This window comes from Chenopodium album, chromosome 2 (genome assembly GCF_948465745.1).
Source record: "Chenopodium album chromosome 2, dcCheAlbu1.1, whole genome shotgun sequence".
In the NCBI taxonomy this organism is placed as follows: domain Eukaryota; kingdom Viridiplantae; phylum Streptophyta; class Magnoliopsida; order Caryophyllales; family Amaranthaceae; genus Chenopodium; species Chenopodium album.
Genome location: NC_137835.1, coordinates 603,844 through 624,386, shown reverse-complemented (window position 1 = coordinate 624,386; position 20,543 = coordinate 603,844). Strand labels below are relative to the sequence as shown.

General features: G+C 33.0%; 2 protein-coding genes across 2 annotated transcripts; one reads left to right on the top strand and one right to left on the bottom strand.

The window, feature by feature from the left end:
* The first annotated feature begins 218 nt into the window (after positions 1–218).
* LOC145592094 (uncharacterized) lies at positions 219–4,442 on the top strand. The gene is made up of 3 exons (XM_081648564.1): positions 219–1,428; positions 2,859–3,401; positions 4,080–4,442. Exons 1-3 carry the CDS (start codon positions 478–480, stop codon positions 4,179–4,181), a joined length of 1,596 nt encoding a protein of 531 aa, XP_081504690.1. The 5' UTR covers positions 219–477; the 3' UTR covers positions 4,182–4,442.
* Positions 4,443–12,609: 8,167 nt separating this feature from the next.
* Positions 12,610–16,806, bottom strand: LOC145592087 (homeobox protein BEL1 homolog). The gene is made up of 4 exons (XM_081648557.1): positions 15,433–16,806; positions 14,550–14,935; positions 13,896–13,956; positions 12,610–13,634 (listed from the first exon to the last, which is right to left on the bottom strand). Exons 1-4 carry the CDS (start codon positions 16,309–16,311, stop codon positions 12,927–12,929), a joined length of 2,034 nt encoding a protein of 677 aa, XP_081504683.1. The 5' UTR covers positions 16,312–16,806; the 3' UTR covers positions 12,610–12,926.
* Between the last annotated feature and the right edge of the window lie 3,737 nt (positions 16,807–20,543).

Below are 20,543 nucleotides of genomic sequence, written 5' to 3'. Positions count from 1 at the left end.
GGTAAACACATCTAACCGAAATATACGCAAAATATATTCGTATAAAAATAAAAAAAAATCACGAAAATTAGAATTGATTTATTATTTTTATTTAAATATATTTACTTGAATTATAATCTTAAGGTGATGATAGATTAATTAGATTTATGATTGCTGGTACCATGTACATTGTTACCCAGCTACCTCCCTATAATAAAAAGGAAATCTAACAATGAAAGAGTATCAATTCAACTCACTCCCCTTTCTCTCTCCTCAATTCCTCCTTCTCTCTCCTCAATTTCCACTTTCTCTCTCCTTTTCTGTTGGCTGTTATCTGGGTCACTACACTCTGCAACTTGCCACCAATGCATTCTTCTCCTCTTCTCCTCCTTCAATAACACCGCCGTCACCACCACCACCGCACCTCCGCCGTGGTACATTCTTTGTATTCATAGATCTGGTTTTCTCTTTAGATTAGCAAATCAGAATTTCTCCGGGATGAAATTTGGTCACAAAGATCCGGAGAAGCTGATTTGGGATCAAATGAGAAGCCCATCTTCTGTAAACGGCGTGGGTTCGAACCAGAACAGAACCCTTTTTCCTAAGCTTATGCTTTGGTTAATCCTCTCTGTTTCCGTCACTTATCTCGTTTATACCCTTAAACTCGTCTCTAATCCCCACCCTTGTGACCTCCCTAACCACCGCCACAACCACCACCATCTCTTCGACTCCTCCGATATCTCTTCAATCAATTCAACCTCATCTTCTTCCGTGTCTGAACACCGTCGTTTAGCTAATTCGGTCGCTACTCAGGTTGAGAGGAGAATACCCGATGACGGGCCCGGAACAACGAACATCTCCCACATAGTGTTCGGCATTGGCGGGTCCGCGAGTCTGTGGGAGGGGAGGAAGCAGTACATCAAGACATGGTACAATAAATCCGAGATGCGAGGCATTGTTTGGCTAGACGGTGAAGTCGAGCATATCGATGATGACAATGAAACACTGCCTGAAATTAGAATATCCGAGGATACTTCTAAGTTTAGGTACAATAACAAGCAGGGTCATCGCTCGGCGATTCGGATCTCCAGGATTATATCGGAGACATTGAGGCTAGGGTTGAAGAATGTGCGGTGGTTCGTAATGGGAGACGACGACACCGTGTTCGTAACGGAGAATTTAGTGAGGGTACTAAACAAGTATGATCATAGAGAGTATTATTACATTGGGAGTAATTCTGAGAGTCATTTGCAGAATATTTATTTTTCTTATGCAATGGCTTATGGTGGGGGTGGTTTTGCTATTAGTTATCCTTTAGCTGTTGCTTTGTCTAAGATGCAAGATAGGTGTATTCAAAGGTATCCTGCTCTTTATGGGAGTGATGATCGAATGCAAGCTTGCATGGCTGAGCTTGGTGTTCCTCTTACTAAAGAACTCGGGTTTCATCAGGTATGAACCAACTCGCTTTTGTCGATTTTCTATAGACGGGATTTGATCTCAGGTCTTGTTTTATTTGATGAATAGACGGGATTTGATCACAGGTCGAGTAATTTGGTTGTTTTAGAAGTGTTTTGAATGAGTGTGATTTTATTTATTTATTTTTTCAATTTTGTTATTGGGTTTTTTGGTAAGTTTGATTGAGAATCTAATTGGGAATTATTACTTGCCTTAATGGTTGATTATTGGGTTTAATTTGGTGGAATTAGTGATAGTAAATGGGGTTTTAAAATGATTGATGAAATTGGGAATTTTGTGCCGTGTAAATTGCTGAATTTTGGTGCTAAATCTGTGATAGTTGAGTTAAAAGTGACCTCTGTTTTTTGGCATACATTTTGACATACAATTAGATTGAGGGGTGTGGGTCTCACTTTTGTAAATTTATGTTTGGCCTACTATTATTGTTGCTGCGCGTGTAAACCACTGCTCATTGAAGGATAAGTGTGATTCTGAGTTCTTCGAGATTTTTTTTTTTTAATTTTCTGAATTATTTTTCGTATTTAATACTGTATTTAATAACTATTTGGGTTTGTCGGTGTAGTATTATGAAAAATATTTGGGTATAAAATAGGATTAGGAGTATAAATTTAGTCATTAATAAGCAAAGTTGGATGTAAGAAAATAATTGTTGGTCTAAGGAAAAAGGTTGGTCAGCCTACATTGACTCCTCATCTAGGGAACTTAAATATGCTTCTTTTATTTTATTATAAATTTGTTTCACAATTGAGGTGTTAAAATGGCTTCTAATTAAGTTGAGGTTTGCTTAATTTACACTATAATAATTTGCTTTATGAGCAAATTATGGGTGTTTGTTTGGCGAATAATGCTAATTGTTGCTGATCGAAATTGATAATTACGAGTATTTAGCGTTCCTATTGGCAAGTATTGCTAATTTGCTTATCGAAATTGATAATTACGAGCACTTAGCGTTCCTATGTATCCTCGTAGTTACACACTTGCTAAGGTCCTTAGAAGGCGTAATGTGGTGTTATAGGAAGCTTAGGAATTAATATGTGGTGTGTATTGCATTCAACAGATTAAATTTTGTTTGGTAAGACTTGTTTAGTGTGAAATGTGAGCAATGTTGAGTTGTTTTCCATCCTCATAAGTGAAGTATTCAGTTATATTATCTTGTTCAAATTATAAAAACCGAAAACAGGACAAGTTTCAGTTTGCTCCTCATTATAAGCGAAAAAGCAGCATTGTTTGATCAATTTGTTTATTATGAGACTAATGAACAACCTTTTGTTTCTCACTGATTATAAATATATTGTTTTTGTGGGTCTTGTAGATTGATTGTATATTATTTTTTTTATATAGTTATGAGGTCTTTAATAATTCCTAACAGCAAGCTTTATTGGTGGAACTTTGCAAAAAACCAGTATGATGTCTATGGCAACCTATTTGGACTGCTAGCTGCGCACCCGGTAACACCATTTGTCTCTCTGCATCACTTGGACGTGGTAGAACCCATCTTCCCAAATGTGACCCAAGTTCAAGCTATACAAAGGCTCACAATCCCAATGAAATTAGATTCTGCTGGCCTAATGCAGCAATCTGTCTGCTACTTTAAGCCGAAGAAATGGACCATCTCAGTGTCATGGGGTTTTGCTGTTCAGATCATACGGGGTGTCTTGTCGCCCCGTGAGATGGAGATGCCAACAAGGACATTCTTGAATTGGTATAGAAGGGCTGACTACACGGCTTATGCATTCAACACTCGTCCTGTGGCCCGAAATCCATGCCAGAAGCCCTATGTTTATTACTTGTCGAAAATTAAATTTGATAAGGAGAAGAATAAGACAGTGAGTGAGTACTTGCGGCATCGTGTGCAACACCCACTTTGCCGATGGAGGATGGTTGAGCCTTCAACAATTGATAAAGTTATAGTATACAAGAAACCAGACCCGCAATTGTGGTCTAGGGTAAGTTCCATTTCCAATGCTCACTTATTTGTTGCTTTGGTCATTGTTTTTGGCTTGCGTTAGTATTTCTGCACTTGAGAATATTTTATACTCCAGATTTCTGCTTTAAATGCATCCATAAGTCAGTATCCTGAAAGCTTGTCTGGCCTAGACCGCCTAATACAGATTTATACTCCTAACTAGTCAGTGTTCATGTGCTATTTCATTTGGAAGCGCTCACTTCAAAGAGCCTTGTGTTCTGCATTGTATCCCGAGAAGTGGCCAAATTTTGCATTGTCATGAATGTGATGAAGAGTTGGTTATTACTGATACATGCTTAGACATATTTAATTACATTTTGCATGTGTTAGCAGAAGCTTATTAGACTTTTTGGTACTGTATTGCATTGTGATCTTAGACTTTGCATATGCATTAGTTTAATTACGTACGGAACCAAATCTTGATCAAATAATCACGTTCAAAAAGCGAAGTGGTTGTCATTCCTACCTGAGGAAATGGCTGGCATTTCAGTATCAGATTTTATATTATATTAATCCCTAATTAGGTATATCGCGGAGTAACTTTGCTTACTGGGAAAGCTAATTCGTCTGCATCGTTACTAACCAGATTAATTTTCACATGGCTTGTAAAATAATCTTTTGGTTGATGCTCACATCTTTCTTTACTGCTTTCCAACAGTCTCCAAGAAGGAATTGCTGCAGAGTATTCAAGTCGAGGACGAACGGGACCATGCTTATAGATGTCGGTGTATGTAAGGGAGGTGAGGTTATTGAAGTATAATACTTGAGAACAAAAGAGAAAAAAAAATCATTAGAATCATTTTGTTAGTCTTAATTAGTTTATGTCCGTTTTTCTTTTTCTTTTTTCTGCTGTATTCAATTCTTCTGTAGTTTATCTTCAAAAACTTTTCCATCTTGAAAATCCTTGGCTCCCACTGACTACCCGATATAGAGAACAAAGGGTATGGGTATATTGAAATGTAGAGAAGCTGTGTAGCTCATATCATATCATTTATAAATGGAAAATCATGTTATTCTATTAGGTACCTTTCGTGTTAGTTACTAGTTTATTAGTCGAAAGGCGACAAGCATTGTGAATATCGAAGATCTTAAGCTCATTCTTGATTTAGTTAATTTGTACCCTAATGATCATTCATGGAATCCGATATTTGGTCTTTTGTACGCATTAATAAGGATTAACATGGATGCTTTGCTTAATGCTTTTTGTCATTATAATAGGACCAGTTGCATTTCAAGTCCCTATATAAGATCTATTGTCTATACTTTGCTCTAATATTACTTATATTTGTCGGGTTTTCGGAAAGTTACTAAGCAGCAATGAAGCTGTTTAAAGGTAAGACGGTAAATTCGCTTTTGATGATGTTGCTGAATTAGCAAAATGGAATCCCTGTTAATGTTGTTATGTCAAATTGTCAATGTATTATCCTTTTCAAGAGATTATTGATCTTTTGTAAATTGTATGCTGAGTAGAAACATAGAATAGACGTGTTATATAAATTGGACCAGATTTATTAACAACTCATGTGGTCCTCCTTTGTTTATGACCTTTTTCCATTGCTTTTCTTGATGGTCCCAATCTAATCCCCTTCTTTTCTAACATGTATTTTAGGCATATATGTTTGTAATTGTAATGGTAGTACTAATTCCGTTTTATATTATTTGCAACGATTTGACATAAAATAGAGAGAATAAATGTCTAATTGTTGCAAATAATATGAAACGGAGGTAGTATATCATTCTCATTTATTTTTATTATTGTAAGTTTTTAAAATTATCTTTTTAGTATGGAGTAATCTATTTATGTTTGTAACAAATTTGATTCTTTTAATTAACTTCTAAGTTTAGCATTATGTATTTGGTTGTATCTTTGTAATTGGTGATGATTTATGAATCATGATAATCAAGAGGAGTAAATAGCGTGAAACAAAAGTGAAGGTGATGGTGATTTGAACAATAACTATCGTATTCGGGAACCAACTAATTAATTATATATGGACTAATCAAAGTGTTTTAGTCTTCTTTTGACAACTAAACATTCTTTGTTTGAGAGTGCTTGCTTCACATGAGGAGCCGATTTTTTTCACTCTTGATTATAGCGGTTTTCCCACTTCATTTGTTGACACTTTATTATTTGCCGGTGCCTTGTAAAATAATCCGGCCCTCCCCCTCATATCTTTAAGGCTTCCATGCCAGATTGCAACTTTGCGAGGATGGTCTCACAATAGCTTATTGTTAAAACAAATACTGAATCAAGTAATGCGGTAACTTGGTGAGTTACTTTAAATTATAGTCTTGAGAGAAGATTACCTTAGCTTCTTAAATGTACTCCTTAAATTATTTAAGGCGTACTTTGTTAACCTTTTTAAATACACAGTAGAAGGCTAGAGAAGTGGATGGTTTGGGGAGTAGGCAATTAGGCATTAATTAAGAAGTGGTAAGACTGTGTAAAGTGTATTTGTGGTAAAATAATTGGGTTGACCGACAGAAGTCGGAATTACTGAAGGCGATAGAAGGTTCCTAGTCTTCAAACCCAGTAATTGATTAAGATCTTCAATGAAAGTAGGTACGACTTGTTTAGCCTTTTAACTGAACAACTGCTTTATTTTATTTCCATGAGCTTATGACCTTCAATATTGTGGGACTCGGCTTCTTTTTTACAACTAAACATGACCTGTTTTTCTTTTCTATTTCCCACGACATCTTAACAAACATTGAGCTCGTATTGTACACAATTTATGCTTGGATTTAATTTATCTTATTTTTATTTTATTTATTTTTTTTACTTATTTCAGTAAAAGTAAGTTCAGATGAAATCAACTAAGTGAAAATCGAGTTTGTATTATTAATCAATGATCAAGAGTTGGTTATGACGATGTCCAAATCCAAAATAGAAACATAATTTCATTTATAATAAGGAACTTTGAAATTAAATATACTACAACTCTTTTCACATAATTACTTGTACTTTTTCACAATTATCGCACATTAGGGAGTATCAAATAATACAAATTTATAATTTAATTTCTACACGTCATTACTCAATTTAAGACACTTTAAAATTAATATAACTACTCTGATTTAGAAAACGAAACATCGATATTGAGATAATATGACACTAGCCTCCAATTTAAGATCGATAAAAGTACAAAGTACATTATAAGCGATGCATAATTTCATGAGACACTAGTAGTCAAGAGAATAAATGACACAATTCAATGCATATACTATACATAACTCTTCAATTATTTCCTAAATCCAGTACATACCAAAAGATTGATAACCAAAACTCTATGACCAAAGAATCAAATAAACCCTAAATAATAAAGCAACAACATTATTGTACTACTAACTCACCATACATTATACTCATTCAATAAACAGACTCAAATAGGCAACAAAAGTCAGCTAAATTGAAGCAGGGTTTGGTAAACAAACCACTGAATGGTGGGACCAATTCTCCATATTATTAATTTCTCAATAATCAAAAGAAAAAATGAGGTATTAGGTGAGTAAAATTACATAAAATACCCTTACAATAAAATAAGTCGGTGATATACAAGTGAAGTACCGCACTAGTGTGACACAAGCCATATCGGTGCCACGTGTGGTGATGCAAGACACATATGACCAATCATAGGAAGACACTCGTGACCCTAAAAGATACCTTTTTACAATGTTTTTAATCGTGGTCCTAGTCGTATGTACGTATAAAAAACTATGTTTTTTTTTTTTTTTTTTAAATTAAAGAGATTTATATCATTATATGAGATCCTCGTGATATGATTTGTGAAAATAAAACAAATGATTAACGTATAAAAGTGCCATTATTTTAGAAGGAATAGTGAGTATATAATAATTTAAGTGGGTCCTAGAATAATGTCGGGGGACTGGGGAGTTGGTGAAACCGACCCGTCAATAGAGAGGGTAGGGTAGCCAACATATTCGGGTTACTACTACTTGTATTTCTATTCGTATTTCTTCTTTTTTTTTTTTTTTTTTTTTTTGGTCTAGGATTGTAGACAATTTTTAGGGGTCAGCTCTTATGTAAAGATAGATAAAAATTTTACAAAAAAAAATTACTTGTGGAGGATAATATCTCCAAGATCTTATAAAATATGTGATAATTATATACGGAATATTTTGTACTTGTATTACTCTTTTCATCATAAAATAATTAATACAGTTACTTAACACGCATGATGATACACTATATGTTCCTATAAGTCTAATTTTTTTTATAAACTTCTTAACCCATAACATTCAATTCAAGGCATCTTTGGAGTTTACAAATAATAAACCAAATACGGAAATGTACATATATATATATCTATTTACGGAAGATACGGGGGAAATCCCCTCCTGAAAAATAAGGAATCGAACCTCCGTCACACGAGGAGAAATTGAGTCATGCATGGAGGGACTTCTAAATAAGTGTAATAACATAGCCGGGCCACTTCTGGGCAAGTTTCTACTTTTCTAGTCTTGTTAAGTTTGGGCCAAACAGTCAAATTTTCAAAAGTCATTTAGCAGCTCCAAAGTTGATTAGCAAATAAATTAAGGTCTAACCTACTTACATAAAAATATAGGGACGTATGTAATACAGAGTTACTTCTATGAATGTTTTATATGGAGTATTTATTATATTGCGACTACTTATTTGCACATGTTTTTCTTTATCTCTCGTCTCAACACATGAGTTCTTATTTTGTTGTATTAGCAAATAAACAATAATGTACTGTATCAAACAAAAATACCAGAAGACAAACTATAAAACAAACCTAGCATTATGATTATATGTCCCTTCACATTTCCTGTCAATTTTCATAGCATTTTTTGAAGTGATAATCATTCGATATTTCGGGTTATTGTAGTTTCTGCAATAGCAGAGCTTTTGTTGCCAAATTTTGTTTAACATAACATGATGCTGACACTGGATTACATCCAACGGTCGATGAAGCCTGAAATTAAGCCAGAAAAACTACTAGTATATATGATACTATGATGATGATCTAATTTTTGTATCTTGCCATGTAGTATTGTAGTGGGCCTAGTGGTTATGTTCTACTATGATGAAATACAAGTAATAATTACGAATTGAATTAGAAGGATGTACTAATTTTGTTGAGGCGCATTTATCTATGAAATAGCTAATGGGCTACTGATGTATCTCTTGCGTTATGATCGGCTAGACCCTTATGTGTCATGCCAAATCAACCCTTATATTAACCTGACCCATGCGTCTATTTACATGTGGAGGTTCTAGCCTTGGTCGTGATAGGGTTGTTTGGCACCTCATTATCGACTAGCTCTATTGATATTCAATAGTAATAATTTTAAATTGTATATTTCGATTACAATATCAAGGATTAATTTTATACCAAACCATAACATCACTATTACCGATTAATACATAATTAACTCAGAAAGCACGTCCGTATCATCACTTTACAATTCTAAGGGCTTGTTCTCTTTGGCTTAATTTCAATTCAGCTCCAATCAGTTCAGTTCCTAATATCCTTCGCTCATAAACAGTTCAGTTCACTTAAGCTCCAATCATTTCAGTTCAATTCAATTCAGCTCATTTTAGCAAGTCAGAACATACCCTAAATCATTACTCCGTAATTGATTGTTTAGGCATAATCTATCTCTATAAAAGAATATTTTGACTTGACCTAGCCTTGAGGATACTTTACACTTTTTCTTTTGTATGTAGGTTCTTGTAATCAACTAATCATACCCAAATTAAAATTATCTCTAGAATACCCCTTATACTATTAATTGATTTATGTCCTATGCAGACTAAGGGCCTGTTCTCATTTACTGAACTGAATTAAATTAAACTGAATTGAACTGAACTGAAATGAATATTTTACAAGAGAAGGAAATTAGGAGCTGATCTGAAATGAAATTATTAGAGCTGAATTGAACTGAAATGAAAATAATCAGATGAGAATAGGGCTTAAATTAATTAGTAATTAAAAACTCAATGTCATCTCACATCACAATCGTTGGTATTGATTTTGAGTTTCGACTTTTCTCTATCTCTCTTAGCTAATGACTATTAAGGGTTTAGGTATACCTAGGGATGGCAATCTAATCCGGATCCGACCCTACTCCGCCCCGATCCGAGGTAAAAATCAGCTCCGAGTCCGAGAAAAAAGTAATCCGAGTTCGACTAAATAATCCGACTCCGAGTCGGAGGAGGGTCGGAGTCAGAACCTACAAAAAAATCCGAGAAAAAAATCTGACTCCGACAAATGTCCGACTCTGACGGATTATCCGACTTCGACTCCAATAGATAGTGGATTTTTGTGTGGGTCATGGTGGCATTGGGTGTGGGTTGTAAAGGCCCAAATAGCCCAATTTCTCAAAGTATATTGAATAACGAAAAAAAACTCGGAGTCGGGTCGGATCGGAGTCAGAGTCGGAGGTCGAAATTGAAGTCGGAGTCAGAGTCGAAGTCGGAGTCGGAGTCGGATTTAACCTTTGACTTCTTGTTGGGTTGAAAATATTTTGGTCGGCCTATAATTCTATGCGTATGGGCTTAGTTGTCTTAGACCAATTGATCCAATCTGATACCCTCCAAATTCCAATCAAGCCCAACCTCTTCAATGTGGGCTGTCTGCTGTCTAGAGGTATCAGTACATATCTCAAATTACTTGCCCGGTTTTGTCACCTCATTATTTGTTTTAGTGACACCATGGTTGTTCATTTTTTTTTCTTCTTGTTTTAAAAGACAGCAAGGTTAGTGATATAGACGAAATATGATTATTAATTTGAGTATCATTTTCAAAACTTTAATCAACTAAATTAGTTGACATTCACATTTTATTTTATATAGAACATTCATATAAGTAGATGAAATTACATGAGCGTTATAATTCAGTTGTTCACCAATATTGAGATGACACTATACAAGATTGTCATTGAGTTGTTACGATGAATCATTCTAGTTTTAATGACATGATGTTAATCGTTAGTAAGATTTGACTACTATACCGAATGTGCTTATAAACAATGAGATACATAAGCGATGGTACAATGAAAAAATGTCACGTTGATATATTTATGATGATTTAAATCGTTGTCAATATAGTTTTGTTTTTTCAATAGCATCGAAGTGATAAGCAATAACAACTAATTGATACCAATTAAATTAATTGGCCTTGCACCTTGATGCAGCTATAAATAGACTTATTATTTTTTCATAGCAATTGCTAATAATATGATTTTCTTTTTTATTTTTGAGAATCCAATAGGGGATATGCATATGCTAGCTAGAAATATGAATCAAGTAGGCATAAACTTCAAGCATGTAGTAATATTATATTTTTGGTTTTCAAGAAACCATATAAAGAAGTAACACACCATGCATTGCCAAATGGAAATATGCAATTATAGATGAGATGAGATGAGATGAGATCAGGCTAAGCTAGATTGCTAGAGTAGTTGGCTAGTTTTTTTGACTTCTAGCCTCTAGGCATAAGGTTAGGGGTCGAATATCACAAAGCTCATTTAGGAGGGATTTCCCTTAAAATTCCCCTATTTTAGGATGGACCTTCTCCTTACCACTAATTTTGTTAAAAACAAAAACTAAAGATGAGATTCGATTCGATTTCAAATTATATACTCCCTCCGTGTTTTTTTTAAGTGTTACACTTTGACCGACACATAGTTTTAGACAATTTTATTGACTTAAATAAAATAAGAGGTAAGTGGGGTAGTTGGAGTATTAAAAAATTGTAAAAGAAAGATAGTGAGGTTAATAGTTTATTGAAAAGTAATGAATGTGAGAGGAAAGATATAATAAAAAAAGTAGTAGTGGGTTTGGGTGGGGACCTTGAGAGGAGAGAGATATAATATTTTAGTGTGGCTTTTTGGCAAAAAAGGAAGTGTAACACTTAAAAAAACACGGCCGGAAATGAAAAGTGTAACACTTAAAAAAATACGGAGGGAGTAGTATAGTACCTCTGGATCGTACGTATTATATTATATGCATGCAACTTTAGAATTTTTTATATCTCACAAATAATACCCAATAATACAATCCGGAGGTAGTATAAAAAGTTTAAGGCTAGTTAACATTTAGAGAAAGGAATAAGCATGATCCTATTGGATAAAATCGGAGAAAATTTGTAAAATAAGCAAATGTTTGATTATTCTAAAACCCGTCCAACCAAAAGAATTTCATTATTGAAAATAAGTTCTTATTGTCTTGCGCAATTAAGAAGATGATCACCATCGGAGAGTGATAAATCATGCATGGTCCATGCACATTATCATTTACTCTTCAACAAAAGAATGGAAATAATAGAATTTTGGTTTGCTTAATCTTTCAAACTTAAGATAACCAATCAAATTACAAAGTACCTCTCTTTATTATGAAAGTTATTTGTGTAGATAAGGCCTCACCAAAGTCCTATTTCATCTTAAAATGAACCACAAATGGTTCAATCAGCTATAGTGGCCCCCTATCAAAAGTTCCTTGACACAAAGGGTTTTTCTTTTTTTCTTTCTTTCTTTTATTTTTTGGGTGGGAGGAAAAAGACAATAAAAATAGAAAATAAATTATAAACCAAATTAAATTATAGTACAATATTTCAATAACAAGGAAATTATACACTAATATGAAGTAATATTTCTCCGGTATAGATTCTTAGCAGAGTCATGACTTCCACAATATGTGGGTCCAATCGTTCCTTGAATAACCCTATCATAGACGACATCTTAACAATGCAAGAAAACATAGAAAATATAAGACTTATAACAATAAGAAACAAATTACTAAGTATATATGTATGCCCATAAGTATGAAATTCCCCTATTTTTAACATTTTCTTTTCCAAGTGGAGCTAATAAAATTTACCATATGTTTGATGTTTAATGCTCCTTAAACCACCCTAACATTTCCAAAACAATATAAATGATGTCCAAAAAAGCTAAGTTCAACATCTTTAACACAAGAGACTATTATATACACTCGGGTGTATCGTATACCATCCGCATTTGTTTTTTCTTATTTTTATTATTGTTTTTTCTTATTTTTATTATTGTTTTTTCTTATTTTTATTATTGTTTTTCATTTTATTATTTCAAATAAAGAGCAAAAATTAACCTTAGGTTAGTTATTGGGTGTATGGTACACCCGAGTGCATATAACAAATTCTACTTTTAACATACATGCAATATAGTCCATGATAACTCCCATTTATATTTTAGTTTCACCTCCCATTGTTTAGCTACATAAATATATATGTATGCATGTATCAATATATCATGGAGTATTATAGATAAATATAGAATCACTAGTTTAAATTGACTCCATCTAGCTTAATACCTAATTACCTAATACCTACTTAGTATAAGATTCCTTACAAACTAAGAAATTAATTAAACCTCAAAATATGAATTACCCCATATATTTGATCCAACCGAGTTCCCAAGAATTTCATTTCATTTGGATGATGATGATCTCTCATAATATAACATAATCAACCACGGGCGATTAGGCGAAGTCATGGAGTACTTGTGCACCCATCAAGTTCCTGTAAGGCAAATTGTTCTGCCCTTGATTTTCATCCAAGAGAGAGTACTGATGATTAACAGGTTGACAATCTTCCATATTATGTTCTCTAGGGTAGAATAGAGAAGCTGCTGCCTGAGACGCGGGCGAAAACGCTAAGCTCACCCCATTACCACCATGTTGTTGCAACCCTAATGTCAATGACACATTGTTGCCACCACCAAAGCCTTGGTGAGGGGTATTATTGTCATTTTGAGAAGTACTCCCATAATTTGCTGCATGGTGCTGTTGGTTGTATGATGACGATGATGGAAAATCTAAATGATCCACTGAACCAAAACCCTCAACCCTACCAATAAATTGACCATTTTGTTGGAAATTTAATTGACTCATCCTGTTCTGAGTATCACCCCTACTTGAGGAGGCCGTGGTGGTGGTGTTGACAATGGAGGAGAGTGAGTCCGGATCAATCCGGATGAGTTGATCATGGTCCGGTTTTTGTTCTTGTGGTGGTTGTTGGTGGTGGATAAGGCCGCCGAGATGATCCGTAGTAGACGGTTGATGCTCGGTACCACCCTCGGAGGAGGAGCCCATGTTCTTGTCTTGCTCCTCTTTGGTCTCCTCTAGGTACATTTGCTCTACCATTGGCTTCCAAAGCCTCACTCTCGCATTAATAAACCAATTAGACACCTGACCATCATATCCATAAACTTAATTAATCAAATTATAATTAACCTAATCACCAATTAAAAAGCATAGTTTGTTGACTTAAAAACAATTATATATCAATGTATATATGTAACACCTATCATGATGACTAATCTAAAATGTCTTATTGTGGTATTATTCTTACTAAATCTAAAAAAATATTAATTGTACAAACATGATTATACTTATTGGATAATGTAGATTAATAAATTCTACAATTAGCATAGTAACAATGTCCCTTACCTGGCTTCTTGAAAGACCGGTTTGGCGTGCTAAGATGTGCTTATCGACGTCGCTTGGATACCTGAGAAGGGGAAGAACATTTAAATTTGGATAAAACGTGAGTTTAAGTTCCAAGCCATGGAATTAGATTCCATAAGAATTTTGTACCACTTTAGCTAAATACTTAGCTTGACACTTTTATTTTAGTGGAAATTTTGTATGCTTCTTTGAGTGGTATAGAAAGAAAAATGGGGCCTTAAAAGAAGAGGAAGTGAACAAAATATGATTGATGAAATCATGACAAAAAAACGATCAAATAAGAACAAAGTAAGACGATTGGAATCTTGCAAAAGAATAACAAATAAATCGAAGCGAAAAAATAAAAATAAAAATAAAACTAATTAACAAGAGCATGTGGTAGATAGTTCCTTGTAAACTAGAATGATTGAGCTAAACTACCTACAATTGGAGCTTCTATCTAGAGTGTTCAACACATCATGCTATACCATTTTCGACTAAAGTTTGATACTTTACCATGAATGAAATTGTCATGTTTATGTCAAGCTAACCACGACACGAAAGTCGGCCTTAGATTCTAAGGCCTAGTACAAACAAACAGACACAAAGTAATTGAGAAAGAGAAAAAGATTGATCAAAGAGATGACATATACATACGGGTGTAGGAAATGCTCAAAGAGCCAAGCACGAAGAATCGAAACGGAACGTTCAGGCAAGCCTCTTTGAGGTCTCCAAGGATGAGCCTCCATTAAGGTCATTTGTTGATAAGCTCTTTGTTGCCTCAAATTTTGGTCTAAAAGCCTAAGTCTTGGAGTTTCACCTCTTGTTGTTCCTAAAACTGTTGCATTATCTTTTTCTCCCATTGCTTTCTTGGTTTCCTTAATTTGAGCTACAATTGTATCTCTTAAACACCTGAAATGCCTTGACATTGCCCTGGAGGCTAAGGCAGAGTATGTATCCGCCGCGCCCGCCCCGGCCACTGCCTCAAAGGAAGACACTACTCCCTTCATTTGCTCACAGTAGTTCTTGTATCCTCTGTCCAACTACAAAACAAAAAAAATAAAATACACCCCCCACAAAAATAGGGGGCAAAAAACATTCAAAAGATTACAAAGTGGTAAAAATCACTTGTATCAGATCAAAAAATAGGGAGTTTCTAAGGAAAAAATTTAATGAAGTCCCTGAATTGTCACCCATATGTGATTTTTAGCATTTATTGACAAGGTCTTTATAGTCGCCTAATTAGTTCAAAGATTCAATTTTTTTTTTCCCATTTTTTTTTTCTTTTTGATGACCCACAAAATAATTTCAACCAATTTAGTTAGTTAGATCAAAGATCTTCTCTTTTCCTTTCTTTCTGTAATTAATTAGCAATTTCTTTGCTCCTTTTTTATTTTGGGTGTTGAAGAAGAATTGATGCAAAATAAATAAAAAAAAGAAGTAGAATTTAGGCATTTTTAATGCTTAAAAAGAGAGGCATATATATAATTAAAAAAAGCATAAAATTATAAGAAATTAGAAAGTAAAATGTAATATATACCTTTTCCAACATGCTAAGCAACTTTGTCTTCCTCTTCTGCAATTCCAATAGACTAACACCATACAATGATGGATTAACATTGGAACTACTACTCGCATTATTATTATTGTTATTATTATTGTTATTATTGGGGTTACGACTACGATCATCATCGTTGTCGTTACCCCCGCCTTCGAAATCCCATTGCTCTTTATTCTTCTTCTTAGACAATTTCCTTTGTAAATCATCATCATAATCCTTTGTTCCAAGATTACAGAACTCACTCAAAAGCTCTTGAGTGGGCCCCATATACTTAGAATTCCTCATCATTTCAAATTGTATACTCATACTACCACCACCACTAGAATTCTCATGTTGTTGTTGTTGATGGTGTTGCTCATTTTGATGTTGTTGAAGATGATGAAAAGATTGAGACTTTCCCAAAAACCCGTCTCGAGTATTCGAAGACGGGGAGGAAAGATCAAATCTTTGACCATGATGATGAAGATTATTATGTCTAAGCTCAAAGGATTGGAGGCTAATAGTGGATGGATTAGAAGATGAGAGCGAAAGCGAAAGGCCTTGACTCGGCCTCTCATTACCTTCACAAGGGAAAACACAAGGCCTTAAAGATGAATCATCAATAAACCCCATCTCTTGTTGCTGCTGTTGCTGATGACGTTGCTGTTGTTCATCTGGTTGCGCAACGCCGGATATTAAACTCTGAGGTTTTGGTTGAAACCCTATCATTTCTATACCACTAGTTAAGTTGTAAATTTCAGGGTTTGATTCAAAATTTTGAAGATGATGACTAACTCCTAAATGATGAACATCTGAATAACAAAAGCTTGTTGATGAAGATGATTTCTCCTCCATTAATTGATGATGATTAGTAGCCATTTTTACATAAATAAAAAATAAACTAAAAAAGCATCCAACTTTTTTTTTTTTTTAAAGAATTGTACCTAATATTTTTGCCCCCATTTTTTTGGGAGATTACCTATCAAAAAACCTTAGAATAATATTGAAATCCTTTTTTTTTTTAATAAAGGGTTTTTTTTAATTTTTGAAAATAAAAACGCGAAGTTTCGAGCTTTAATGGTTATGCCGAGTTTGGAAGAAAGAAGAAAGAGTTGAAATGCTAACGGTTGCCATAAGTAGAGTAAAGATTTTGGTGGAGAAATTAAACTTCAAGTTTTTATGATTAATGGAGAGAGAAATAAAGAGAAAAAAAAAAAACGAAGAAGAAGAAGAGGGTGTGTTTGGTTTTATGCATATTTTATGAAAATAGAAAAAAAAAATGAGGTATTTTTATTTTCTCTTTAAAAAAGGCTTAACATAGTAAGGTATGAATAATGAAAGACAAAACCTAGGAAAAAAAAAAAGAGTATGAAAAATCAGAAAGTGTTCAGACAAACAAACCCTTAACTTACCCCAATCCCACTCATCCGGGTTGAGTTATGTCTTTGGGTGGGTCAATCATTTCCTGACAAAAAACATCCTATAATAATTAAATTGGTCCTCTTTTAATTAATTTGTTGTGTAATTAAAATCACCCCTCAATTGATTTTATTTTTCTCTTGTGGAATTTAATAGAAGAAGTGTATTAATTTTGTTTTTATATATGTAGTAATATACAAATGAATGATTTGAAATTTTCTACTCTTTTGGTAGTTTGTACTTTGTGGAGAAATGGGTATATTAAATCAAAAGTTTCTATAAGATAAGTTATTTCAGATAGTTTATTTAGTAATTATATATAGGTACTTTTTACCAGCTTTTGTAAAATAGTGTCTTTGATCCACCAAGAACAACTCATTTAATTCTTTTTGTACCTATAAGTTGTAAGCATAGAGGTTACAACAAACTATAAGTTTACATGATCAACAACTTCTCTTCTTATCAAATCTACAAGGGGGTCATCATTAAATGGTTGCACCATTTTTTGATATAATATAAATGTTTCGTCACCGTCTATTTTAATGAATATAATTTATTTGTAATTATTTCACTAGTACACATTGTCTCCAATATTCAATGTTGTAATACCTTATACGTTGTTGTACACATTAACAATTTATCCCAGATTAAGAGCATATTTGTATAAAAAAATTATTATTGTAAACTAGTTAAGCAAACTAATGTACTAGGAGATAATGTTCAGATTAGATCACGTCAAAGTTATAATCTGTGAAGTATAAAAATAGAGACTACCAAAGCATTTACGTACGCACTTTCACCAAGTACACAAGTTTACTAGCCATCAATTGATTGATAACCAATTTTGTCCTTAAATTTTGATATTGTTTGTAACCTATTATTTGTGTTTCACCAAGTGAACAACCTATTGGAAGGCCTAAACCCTCCTAGGAAGTAGAATGTTCCGTTTACCAAGTGGTGCTCTTGATAACAATATCCCTAGTCCCTACTATATAATTCAAATCAAAATATTACATACCAATAACAATGGACTTCATCAGATCAAACCCCACAACTTTTTAACCTAAAAGATGATAATCTAATACTTAGCCCAAGAACTAGCACTACAGAGTCTACACGTGTCTAAGTCATAACAAATTCTTGTATAAGAATAATATAAATAAAATAAATATTGTGCTCGTGAATCATGATGCTCATTTCTTTATAAAATAGTCACACTTCCTCTATTTTTTAATATTGGGTTTTTTTTTTCTATATTATTATTACATAAAATTTAATCTTCATGCACAAAAAAATAAAATTAATCTTGTCGTCATTTGTTGAGTTTTAATGTCAACGTTTAAAAGTGATATCTATAAACTTTTGTAATTAAAACCATTAATAAATGGTAAATACTTATAATTCAAGTTAAAACCTTACAACTATTAAGACCTAAAACTGGAAAAATATACTTTATTTTCTCCATTCCATCTATTTAACATAACGTCAAAACTTTTACTTTTATTGATGAATACCTTATATTAATAATATTTAATTTACAATTACATTTTAGTTTAAACACTAGAAATAAAATTTTGAAAATATCAAAATCTCAAATAACTATATTTTTTCATTAAAAAAATTATCTGACTTGCAAATTTGCAATTACTACCTTCGTTACATATATATATTTGCAACGATTAGACATTTTTCTCTTTACTTTATGTTAAAAAAAATAAATTGTAATCGTATAAAATATTGCATGGACTTACATCCAATCAAAAGAGTGTACTCGGATCCAAAATCTAAAAAGTAACTCCAAGGTTTTAGTATTGAGAAAATGGGTGCACAAATCCCCGTAAGTCAAGTTATCACTATCCTATCAACTCGTACAAACAGTCTTTTTTCAGGTTTATCATCAACATCTCTCAGCTCTGTTTAAGGGATTCCTGTGAATTTTGTTCAGAAATTCATAATGTCAAACACAGTCATAAAACAGACACATTTTTTTATTTAAGAAAAAATAAATGTTTTTTTGGAAGAAAAAAAAGGGGTTTCCCAAAATAAGAGGTTGTAGAGGAGATGAGATGAAGTGGTCCAAAATTTCCAACTAATTTCAATTAAAACCGGCCATCTCCTTATTAAAGTACTCCCACCCATCCCTCCCTCTCTCTAGCTTCCCATTGTTGCATGGGACCGCATCATCTTTTTTTGTTTTTCTTTAACCTAATTACTTTGCTCTTTCTAAATAATTATAAGATTATTACCTAAAAATATATATACATAAAATCGAGTATTCATGTTCGACACAGGATGTGTTCAAGTGTCCAAAACTCGATTATTATGTGGAAAAAAAAATCCATAATTTTGTGCTCAAAATGAAGTTTCCAAATGTCATACCCAAGTCCGAATGTCGAGGATCTGATATGGGGGTACTTGTGGTGAAAAGGAAAGTTCATATAACAATGATTATAACTAATTAATTTCATATATGTATTTATTTTCGTCAAAATATATATTCTTTGTTAATCTATAAAATTGTTCTCTACTAGTTTCTTGAGCACCATTTTAAAATTAAGTCCAGACATATTACTAAGCTTAAACTACGTGTTATTTAAAGATAAAAACTAGTTCATGTAATAATTAGTTGTATTTTACTCATGTATATATAGTACCATTAAAAAAAATGAAATATAAAGTGTATATTAGCCTATTTTTGTAGGTACATAATGATATTTTTTTCCAATCACATTACTTTGGAAGATATGTTTGTATCAACACACAAATGATGGATTGATGGTGATGGGATAGAGTTCACGAGGAGTGTTAAGAACATAACAATGTAGTAGTACTAGTGGATTGTTGCACTTACCATACCCCCTTTTCCCAAGCAACGTATCTTAGATTATTCTTATCTTAGTTACGTCTCAACATGCATGTAAAATGATTGACCGATTGAGTAAGCAAATTTTATGTCATTTATCATGAAAATTATATGTGGATTGAGTCAAATAATCTTTAATAATTTCTTTTGTTTTTGAACAGCCAGGATCCTTCTTTATTTTTTCTATTAAACATTATTTTATTTGATAGAATACTAAATTTCTATTTCTATAAATGCGCATTGCTTGACATGTCCTTTTCCTAGAATAGTTTGACTTCTTTTGTAGTGTAAATTTTACATTAGGTATTAGGTTGAATCAGTTGAAGCAAAAAGATAATTGTCAAGGCAATTGGAGTTTAACATTTATTGAAATACAAAGAAGTATATATATCCTTTTGTGTAGAATATGGATGATGAGACATTTATTCTTTATCCATACTTCACACAAAATAAATGACATTATTAATAATAAGTAGTACAAGTGTACAACTAATTAAATCAGGAATACGTTTGAGAGGAAAAAAAAAAAAAAACTTAATCAATTTTGAAAACCTTTTAGAAATTGAATTAGGCCCTATTCTTTTGCACTTATATAAATTTTAGCTGTATTTAGTTTGACTTGGCTATATTTAGTTCAGTCTAAAAGAACAAGATCTTAATGTTATTTACCATGTGTGCTAAGATTTGAAATGCAGTAATTAACTTCCAATTTTTTATATACCCTTATGCATAATCATGAATATTATTGACTGGAAGTGAGAGATAACTCAAGTGGTTAAAGTTTCCCTCTCGGTTTCAAGAGATCTTTGTGATCGATTCTTACCTCCGC

Excerpts from the sequence above, each read along its gene's own strand:
- LOC145592094 (XM_081648564.1), top strand. The coding sequence starts at position 478 with ATGAAATTTGGTCACAAAGATCCGGAGAAGCTGATTTGGGATCAAATG. Across the intron at positions 1,429-2,858 it reads AAGAACTCGGGTTTCATCAG|TATGATGTCTATGGCAACCT; the intron begins GTATGAACCAAC and ends GCAAAAAACCAG. Across the intron at positions 3,402-4,079 it reads ACCCGCAATTGTGGTCTAGG|TCTCCAAGAAGGAATTGCTG; the intron begins GTAAGTTCCATT and ends GCTTTCCAACAG.
- LOC145592087 (XM_081648557.1), bottom strand. The coding sequence starts at position 16,311 with ATGGCTACTAATCATCATCAATTAATGGAGGAGAAATCATCTTCATCA. Across the intron at positions 14,936-15,432 it reads TGCTTAGCATGTTGGAAAAG|TTGGACAGAGGATACAAGAA; the intron begins GTATATATTACA and ends TTTGTTTTGTAG. Across the intron at positions 13,635-13,895 it reads CCGGTCTTTCAAGAAGCCAG|GTGTCTAATTGGTTTATTAA; the intron begins GTAAGGGACATT and ends TATGATGGTCAG.